Source organism: Sceloporus undulatus, chromosome 2 (genome assembly GCF_019175285.1).
Source record: "Sceloporus undulatus isolate JIND9_A2432 ecotype Alabama chromosome 2, SceUnd_v1.1, whole genome shotgun sequence".
In the NCBI taxonomy this organism is placed as follows: Eukaryota; Metazoa; Chordata; class Lepidosauria; order Squamata; family Phrynosomatidae; genus Sceloporus; species Sceloporus undulatus.
The window spans coordinates 103,578,985-103,589,396 of NC_056523.1; the positions used below are offsets into that span (position 1 = coordinate 103,578,985).

Consider the following 10,412-nt stretch of genomic DNA (forward strand, 5'->3'; position numbering starts at 1 on the left):
TGTGTGTAAGGCTTGGGTGCTACCAGTGAACTACAGTGCCATCCGTGTGTATTTTAGTTGCTTTTTTCACCATATGCCCCTCTGAAGGCATCTGTTCGGTCTTCAGAGCGATAATACATATTAATGAAACATCATGTACAGCTACATGACTTGTTCATGGAAAAACATTTGTCTGTCTTTGCATTCTAACCTTGGTATCATTTCTGAAAACTACAGGGTGACTCATGTTGAATACTCTGAAACATTGCAAACAACTTGAATTCATCTAGCAACAAATGCATTCACCTACCTTTTCAGAGAGGAGCTGTTTGCTCCTTTCTTAATTTAAGCAGCCGAATATTTCATTCTAGTGTTGTGTCTTCTGCTCTGAACCCATGCCAGGAAACAAAACCGTGGCTGTCTCATAAGTTGTGGGGGGCAGATGTTGATCTGTAACTTCTGCATAACCAGTGATGGTGGATAATGGGAGTTTATGTCCAATATCTCATGGTTCACTCTGTTATAGTGGTGCTGCTTTTGAAACTGACACTTGACCCAACTGTTTCTGCCCAGGAGGATGGAAGTAGTCAGTTATTCCTGAGCTGTACACATAGTCTTTCCAGCCATTCAGAAGTAATAGCAGTATACTGTCAGTAATAATTTAAACCTGAATTTCTGTTAGTATATGTAGTGTAGGGAACATGCCTGACATTAAAAACAATTAGCCTATAATGAAATGCTAGTGTGTGAAATCCCATAACTATATACTGATTGATCTCACTTTTTCCCCCCTCTGTGTCATTCTATTTTTTCTCCACCCAGTTCTCCACCTATTTCCCTGGATACTTTGATGGCCAGTACTGGTTGTGGTGGGTGTTCCTTGTTTTAGGTGAGTCACACATAAGCAATGAGTAAATATAATTTTCAAGTTTTTTTTAAAGCAATGTAAAATGTTGCAGTTGTTTAGTTATTATTCCAAAAGAAAGATGATTTTTTAAAAAAAATAAGGATTGCAGTATATTTTGTTGTTGTTTTTAGAAACAAAACTTTTTGGTAACCTTTTTTGCTAGTTGATAGGATGGTTGTTTGTAGAGAGGTTTTATGTGTGGCTCCAGACAGTTTAGACATTTTTCTCTGAGCAAAGGTATTCCGCCATCTAGTGGACGTTTCATTGTTTGCATGTAAAAAAACCTTTACAAGTCTGCTCCACTTATTTGACAGGTTAGGAACCAGAGCACTGTCAAAAAGCAGAAATCATCAAAATGGGGAACCATTATGTGCTCTGGTCCATGACCTGTTGAATGGGGGACAGGACAAAGAAAAAGGCCAAACCTTTCCTAGAAAAGAAGGGAATGGCTCACACACATAGACACAGAACCCTTTCCCTGAACCCAGGAGATGGTATATTCCTCTCTCCATCTCACCCTTCTATGCTCCACTTTAATCTCACATTGGTCTGGGGTAGGGGAATAGACCTCAGCTTTATTCACCATGTATGTGTGCACCTCTACCAGTCCCATCAGCCTCTTCACCTCCCCCAGTCGTCCCTGGAACCTTTCTGCTCTCTCCTCTTGCAGTCACTGCTTCCTCTTCTGCTGCTGCAACTTTCCTTCACCTCAGCTTGGCTTCCCCCATCTCTCATACTGGCCAGGTGCGGGAAGAATAATGCCTTAGCTTCGCTCGCCCTAGCTATGTGTGCATGTGTGCACATGCCTCCACTAGTCCTTTCCGCCTCCCCCCCCCCCCGCACACCCAGCCAGTTACTCCCTTCACTTGGCTTCTGTGCTGCAACTGCGGCTGCTGCTTTCCTTCATAGTGGGTGAAAGAACCAGATTGCCTGGGGGGGAGGTGGAGAGGCTGATGGGACTGGTGGAGGCATGCACACACACAGAAATGGGGTAAGCAGAACTGGGGTGGTGGTATTCCACCCCCTGCTGGGCCAGCATGAGGGATGGAGGAAGCTGGTGATGTGAAGGAAAGCAGCAGAAGTTGCAGCAGTAACAGTAACCACAGTAGTGCCATGAGCAAAAAAACAAAACAAAACAAAAAAAAAAAAAAAGAGAGAGAGAGAGAGCGGAGGATAAAGAAATTATATTAGATGATGAGACCCCTTCGGGACTAAATTTCTGTTTAATTTTAACTCAACTATAGCACCTCTAAAAGGAATGAGGGTGGTATTGTAGGTTGTTAGCCCCACATCATCTCTCTAACATCCCTGTTACGTGTACCAGGCCACCTCTTCTCTTTCAGCCCTTTTCGAAGATCTGCGCTTTCATTCTAAATTATAACCAGAACCTATTAGTTCCATGTGTGGTTGAAAGAGCAGACGAACACATCATACATACAGGTTTTGGATATAGTTTAGAGCAGTGGAAAGAACAAGTCATTGGAAAGCGAGTTGTCAAAAATGGGACCTATGCAATCTTGTTTGTCTGCTGTATTACGAAGTCTTAAGGATCAACTAGACATAACACAAGATAAGGACTTCTCAGTGGTTTGTTACTTTCCGTTTCTACTTCAAGGCAGCTGTATGAAGCTGCTAATTTGATCAGGAAAGCAGTGTTTAACTATTTCGTTTCAAACTGCTTCCATGATTCAAATCCCTCTCCATTCCCAAAGTAGTTATTATCTGTACAGCTAGGGATGGGAGGAGAAACACTGCATAGTAGGAAGAAATTAAACATCTTTGTCTGATCAATTTTAGTGTCCCATTTGGTTTTTACAATTATGTGAGTGTGTCAGAAACCCAGGTGGGTCAGGAACAATGCAGAGGCTGAGTAAACTGAGTGGCTTGGTGGGAGGGAGGTGAAGAGGCTGATTCAGTAGACAAAAACTTTCAAAAATCTTCACCACAAATCCTTGAGTAAACTTAGAAGTGATTGGAATAGTGGGGTATGTGATTATGAATGCTGGTTACAGAAGAAGAGGCAGGGAGTAGGATTAAATTGACATTTTGTCCAGTGGAGAGAATCTAGCAGCATAGATTCATAAGGATCTGATTGAGACGAGTGCTTATCTTTTATGTCTAAAGGGTTTTGGAGTTTGCAGTGGTTAGGAGTGAGCAATGAAATTAGGGATGATGAAATCTAGAATGGCAACAACAAAATCAGCTTTTTGCAAAATCACACGACTGTGATTTCACAGAGTTCTTGTTTATAATGCTAGGAAGATCTTTTTCCAGCTGTATAAATTAGCAATAAAATAGAAAGATTTGCTGCGAGGAAGTGCAAAGTACTGCATGTTAGAGGAAGAAAATTTCCATAAGTCAATTATGCCTTGTGCTACAGCTTTGAGGAGTTGCTTTATTGATGATATGCTCCATTGCTGATTTACACTATTGTTTATTTCGCTGTGTTAAGCAAAGAAGTACTACATCTTTCTGGAGTGGAGATCATAAACATGGGCGGGATACAGACCGCTCAAAAGGGTGGTCTTCTGCCGCCCTAATTTGCTGCGCAAGGGAGCTGCAGTGGACAAACCACGCGGCCCCCTCGCGCAGTAAAAAGAACCTGCAAAAAGTGGGTTCTTTTTGTGGCGCCGTTGTGACACCACAAGGTGCCAATGGTGCACTTGCAGCGTCATAAAGGCGCCGAGACGTGTGGACGCTAGGCGTCTGTCATGTCAAAATGGCGGCACCTGTATGTACAGGATGCCGTCATTTTGACGCCCTTGTCACGTGCGAGGGGCGTCTGAAAGCGCCACCCCTTGCATGTGACGACGGTACCCCATAGGGCCCATCTATTGTGCGCCATAGTTATGGTAGTGGTAATCACAACTGGATTCTGTTTTTCAGATATGGAGTCCCTGACAAAGGTGAACAATGGGATGTTTGAAGTACATCTCCAAACTGCATGACTGAATTGTGTTTAGGAGCATGTGACAATTGTGTGCCGTTAATTTTGAGGCAAACCACAGTCTCCCATTCTGTTTGAACTTGGATATTGTGATTTGGCCTACCCATAGTTCAACCTTCTGGCTCAAGCATCACGATGAGGAAACACAGGAAAAATGCCGTATAACAATTTTAAAAGTGACTGTGGAACACTTGTGTATCTCTGGAGCAGAATATATGCATAAAAAAATAACTGGGTTCTTTTTCCTTAGGCTTTCTCCTGTTTCTCAGAGGATTTATCAATTATGCAAAGGTTCGGAAGATGCCAGACACATTTTCTACTCTTCCCAGGACTAGAGTTCTGTTTATTTACTAAAGGTAATACTTCAGTGATCTTGCTTTAATTTCCTTTGTGTGTTTCTTTGCTTGATTATAAACTATGAAATTCTATATTCCCAGCATTCCTCTCTATTTGCTATACAGGCCTGAACTGATGGAAGTTGCAGTTGGAGGGCTAAAATTGCCAATCTTTTCCTGAAAATGTGCTTGAGGCTGCAGTCCAGCACATGTGTGCTTTGGAAATAAGTTCCATTGAATTCAGTAGATCTTGTTTCTGATTGCACTATTGGTTGTATTTTCTTACCCAAAGTTTTTATAAATGTAAAATGTTAGAAGGCATTCAAAGACAGCATTTGAATTTTTCCTTAAGAATTAAGCCATAGCAAAAGTGTCTGTGGGGTTGGTGGAGGGTTGCAGTTGTTTTAAGAGAGAGCAAGCATGGTACAGTGGGTTGAGCATTGGACAATGACTGGAGACCAGGTTTGGAATCCCCACTCAGCCATGGAAATCCACAGGCTGACCTTGGGCAGGTCACACACTCTCAGCCTCAGAGGAAGGCAGAGGCAAACCTGTTCTGAACAAATCTTGAAAAGAAAACTCCATGATAGGTTTGCTTTAGGGTCACTGTAAGTCAGAAATGACTTGAAGGCACACAGCAACAACAGATTTGTTTTTTAAGGAATCATATAAATATTTGGAGCCAGTTGGTAAATGTTCTATTGGTACATGTACTATTCTACTATGGCTGTAGTTGTATATAGACTTCCTGCTATATATTTTTATTTTATTTTAAGGATACTTCATCACAAAGTTTTCTTTGAAAGCTGCCCCCAACTTGTTTTAACGCACACTCATTTTATACATAAATAATTATAAAATTAATTTGAAAGGATAAAAATGGCAACTTTTTTACTGGAAACTGGGTAAGGGCACATAGAAAGACTCTAGAAATATTTCTAGTGAACCTCTGATCACCTATGAATTCCCATTTCATTGATTTAAAATGGAGGTGGCCTTTTAGCATCTGTGATGGGGCAGAATAGCAGGGTTGTGAATGGGACATGATGGGCTCTGGACCATGAAATCTTTATGCCACAATAGCATTTGTTAGATGTTCAGGCAGAGCTAGAGAACTGCAGTTGCCCAAGTGCATCAAGGTAGTGGTTTCCTTTTCTTTTTTACTTAGCCAAAGATTGTTTGAAATAATTTAAGACATTTAAACATATGTCAGTTTCATTTCATACATATTATTAAATCCAACTATATTTAACTAAATTCCTACCCAAATGCTCTGTATGTTTCAACAAAGATCAGTTTAGTTAACTTGCCATCACCCTTTCCACTGCCTCTTTTGCCAGTTCGGTTCACTCTGGCCTGAAACGCATGAGCCAAATAAGGCGGCTTCCGGCTGCTTTGGAGGCGTGGCATTTAGATGACACCCCCCCCCCTCCCCAGAGTATCCAGAAGCTGTGACAAGGCTGTGCTTATGGAGCAAGAGCCAGACCTTTTAGGAGCAGATTAAATCTGCTCCTGCCAGTTGCTAGTTTGAGACTGTGGTGGTGGCCCGCTTTGGAAGCGGGCCGTGCAGTAGCCGCAGCCCGGGCACAATTGGAGCCAGAGCGGCCAGAGGCTGCTCATTCCAAATCATGTGGCTCTAATGCATATACTTCCCACTCACCTCAGTGCCATTCTCATTCCCTGAAGGGAGAAAAGGAAAGAAAAACTCTTTTCTATCTCACTCTTGACAAGCAGCCACTCAGAACTGTGCTGAATGAGAAAAGGGCAAGCTCCCTCTGCCGTGATGAGATGCATTGATGAGGATTCTAATGGAATTCACTTTGACCAAGTGGATTAGTGTAATCTCAGCACCACTGAAGAGGCCAAGGAGGGAAGAGAGGAGAATAAGAACAGAGAGTTAGAAAGCAAAGTAGTGAAGGAGCAGCAGGTTGGATGGCAAAGTGAACCCATAATCATAAATGCCCTTCCAAACCTACTTTATTGGACAGCAGCTGCACTGAGAGATGGAGATATATTTAGCTGGCAATCAGGGTGCAGGAGAATAGTTTCTGCTCTCTCCTGCCCATGAGAGAAGCTGCAGCAGTCAGAAGCAGGAAACATCATCCTTCTTGCCCTGACTGCCAGCTGAACAGACCTGCTCCATGTCTCAGCTGCTGCCTCATAAAGTAGGTTTAGAGGGGCAGGATCAACCCAGGCCAAATTTATAACTTAAGTAGGTATTGTAGAATATGGGCCACCTTTAATATTTCTTTGTATTCATTTTTGTGTGCAACAAAATGATACATCTACACAGTTCCATGTAAAAACGTCTGTGTGCTCACCTGTCAGGTTTGTTCACTGGTTGTTAGGATGCCCAAACTTGAATATTTTTGCGAGATCTCATTAGATACATTTAATAGAAACTGTTACCCAGGAGAAACCTGGACATAATCTGATCAGGACAATAGTGGAAAAATTAAAAATTAAAGTGGATGTTATTAAACATGCATCCTTTAAAACAGAACCATAGTTTTCCTTTTCTTCTTTTCCTTTCTGCAGACCAGTAACCACACAAGCTGTAAAAAAGGTTTGCCTTTCCTTCCAGTAGTTAATGAGACACATAGTCGACCACACACAGAATGAAGATTTCTTTAGCAATGGGGGAAATATTTTTACAAAAACACCATCATGACATGAGCCATGTAAGAAATGCAGTTGGCACCCACCATTTTAGAATACTTGAACTGGAAAAAGCTATAAAAAAGAAATGCTTTGTGGTTAGGGTTTCTTTACTTCCTTAGTAGGGTTTGCGGTGTCCTCTAGTCCTCCTGGATCTTAGCTTCACACTAAATTGTGTACTTCCCTGCTGCTAGATTTTTTTTCAGGCTAATGCTAAAAACACAGTTGACTACTAGGCTGCTTCTGTTTTTTGGCTTTGGCTAGAACCACTAATAATAACCTTTTCCCTAATTTAGTGTCTTCAGATAGAAACAGCTTGGTTCCTTGTAAAAAAAAAAGTACAGAACTAAGACAATTGCTAGTTATTTTGAGTGCTGGGCATGTTTATCCAGGAGCAGGCCTATCTGAAGTTCAGTGTAACTCTACAAAGCAAACATGCCTAAGAGTATACTCCTGACTTGATTGCCCTATAATAAGCCTTGGGCTGTGCCATAGGTAACCACAGGTAAGGGATTGTGATTCATTATCCCATTGTAAGTGATAGGACTGCACACAACATGCATGCGTGTGTGACTGATTTCTGTGTATTTAAAATTAGCAACACTGAGCTTTCAATCATTTGAGCCCCCAGCAGAAGACTACTCTTGTCTAAATGTATTTCTATTTTCCCAAGTCATTGCTCAGTGAAGGCAGCTATGATCTTTTCCCAAGATCAAATCTAAGAAAAGCTCCTCTGAGCTAGGCACCCTGTGCTATAGGAACACTCCTTCACAATGTTTGTATAGGAGTCCAGTACAAGGCCCAGACTCTTCCTACATGCAGCAATTTATTACAGGAAGAATGCCAAAACAGATGAGCTGCACTTAAAAAGCAGAAAAGAACCCTTTGTAGAATAGTAATACCTAAGTTTATGAACACAAGCTTGAAAAAATAAATGACCCATGCTTATGAATAAATTGCATTAATGATTACTTGGGTCTTGCTTGCATTGGCTGTATGTAGACAAGTTTTGAGTTTGCATTTTATCAAATGTTATTCCTATTTATTCTCATAAAATTAATTAAATCTATTAAAATGTTGAGTATTGCCTGTTCTCCTGTAGCCCATGGCTCTTGAAATGTGAAGAAGACGGCCTTATGTTCTCTTAGACAAAATGTCCATAGCTCAGGTGTTGTATACATCTTGTGAGGCCAGGAGAGGGAGACTGTGTATTACCTTTTTTCTTTCCCAATCATATACTTTTACTTCAGTGCAGGTGAAAGTGTGCACCTTTGTTAAGTGAGCTGATCACTTGTGTCATCCACAAGATAACTTTCTAAACCACAAAAATCTCCTAAAAACTCACTCATAAATGTATCAGTTCTTTATAGTGCCAGAAAGGAACGCAAATTCGGTATGCTAACAGCCCTTTATTAATTCTTTGACCTTTTTGGTGTTGTGGCCAAGTTTGGATTAATCCTTACAAAATTACTGTTCCTGTATTTCCCCTTACCCATTAGGCTAGTGGAGTTTTGAGATTCCAAGCTGCTAAATACAAATGTACTACTGTTGTGATTTGTGAACAAGACACAAGAAAAAAACTAGATCAAATTACTTGATTTTAAAAAAAAACCTTTAAAGTCACTTGAGAACTAATAAAAGCTTTTTTCCTTGATGATAAAGAATATTTTATTAAATAACCTTCATGGATGGCTATACTATTCATATCCCAGCAACAAAGACAAGAAGACTTCTTATAACTGTGTTTAATTCAGAATAAGGAATATCTAGTCATATTGCTGAAGTGAAACAGCAATCTATATGAGGTTACCTTTGCTTGGAAGCATTACCTTTGCCTTGAAACCTCCTTTTAGACCTAGTTCTATTAAATTGGATGGAAGGATATCATACATATGAAATAATAATAGTAATTTATTTATTTCTAGCCCACCCAATCACACGGAATCAGGGCAGGTTACAGAAATGTTTTGGACAATAAAATAGTTCTTTACAAAACAACAGCAGTTTCTCTGTTGTCCCTACCAGTTCAATATACCGGGGGCCCTTTGTATCTGCTAGGGTTTGGTTCCAGGACACCCCATGGAAAACAAAATCCATGGATGTTCGGGTCCCATTAATTACAATGGATAGTAAAATTGCAAAATCAAGGTTTGCTTTTTGGAACTTATATATTTTTTAAAATATTTTCAAGCTGTGGTTGCTTGAATTCATAGATAAAAATCTATGGATATGGAGGGCCAACTGTATTTCACAAAACTTTATTCTGTTTGGATTAGGAATTCCTTTGTCGGAAGATGCCAGCCACAGATGCTGGCGAAACGTCAGAAAAAAACTCTGCTAGAACATGGCCACATAGCCCGAAAAACCTACAAAAAGCTATGGATGCCGGCCATGAAAGCCTTCGACTTTACATAATACTGGTGTAGCGTATCTCTTGATTTATAAATCATGAACACATGTTGTTGCTTTCAAAACTCAAAAAAACCCCATGAAGTCTAGAAAGCTTTGTTTTTTTAAAAAAATGAAATCTGGAATTTTCAGGGTTAAAATAAAATAAAATAAAACCTTTAAACTATATTTGAAGGCTGTAATTTTCTCAGACCTGCTGGGATGGTAGATATGACCACTATAATATGAGCTGTTGTAACTTCAGGTACCAGTATTCCATGTAAGATTTCTGTCTTTTCCTTCTTGTGACAAAGGCTACTAAAATCATTAAAAACAAAGATACAATGATATAAAAAGTGCATGACAACCAAAAGTTCAGTAAGTAGAAGTTTGCTTATTAAAATTCTGATTGTCATGCTTCTTTGAGGTACTAAGAGGTACTCTGCTGTCAAGAAAGTGAGAACCCCATTATGACTACTGCATATGGCATATGGAAAAGCAAGGCAGCAATTTATCTATTTTTGCTTTTAATGTAGCCCTGGTGCAGTGTGATTTTGCAGGTTTAAAATGTAGAAGTGTAATCAGTAAACTTCCTCTTTTTCTCCTGTTTTAATTTTTTGGAAAATGAGAGAAATTGGCCTTTATTGAGTCCCTGCTTTTGTGTCTTATAACTAAAAAATAAGCTTGACATAAATATCTGTGACCAAATGTTGTTTGAAGCAGAGGAATGAGATCAGAATAAAAGATGGTTGTAAAAGAAAGGTGGACAAAGAACAAGAAATACATCAGGGACTGCCTGAACGAAGAGGCCCCTCCCTCTTTCAACTGTCATCTTGGCCTCAGAGGGAGCGATCAGGCAGACCCAGCAACATCAAGGACAGCCTGAAGGAAGAGGCTTCTCCCTCTTTCAGCTGTGATCTTGGCCTCAGAGGGAGTGATCAGGCAGACCCAGCAACATCAGGGACTGCCTGAAGGAAGAGGCCCCTCCCTCCTTAACTGTCATCTTGGCCTCAAGGGAGCGATCAGGCAGACCCAGCAACATCAGGGACTGCCTGAAGGAAGAGGCCCCTCCCTCCTCAACTGTTATCTTGGCCTCAGAGGGAGCGATCAGGCAGACCCAACAACATCAGGGACTGCCTGAAGGAAGAGGCCCCTCCCTCCTCAACTGTCATCTTGGCCTCAGAGGGAGCGATCAGGC

The 10,412-nt window shown here is 40.8% G+C and overlaps 1 protein-coding gene across 1 annotated transcript in view; it reads left to right on the forward strand.

Annotated features, from left to right (window-relative positions):
* Nucleotides 1-10,412, forward strand: part of NDFIP1 (Nedd4 family interacting protein 1) — a 43,471-nt gene that overhangs the window by 27,490 nt on the left and 5,569 nt on the right. The window contains exons 6-7 of the mRNA XM_042450344.1: nucleotides 802-868; nucleotides 4,084-4,189. Coding sequence (XP_042306278.1) covers nucleotides 802-868; nucleotides 4,084-4,187 — 171 coding nt within the window. The 3' untranslated portion in view covers nucleotides 4,188-4,189. The remainder of the gene's footprint in view (nucleotides 1-801; nucleotides 869-4,083; nucleotides 4,190-10,412) is intronic.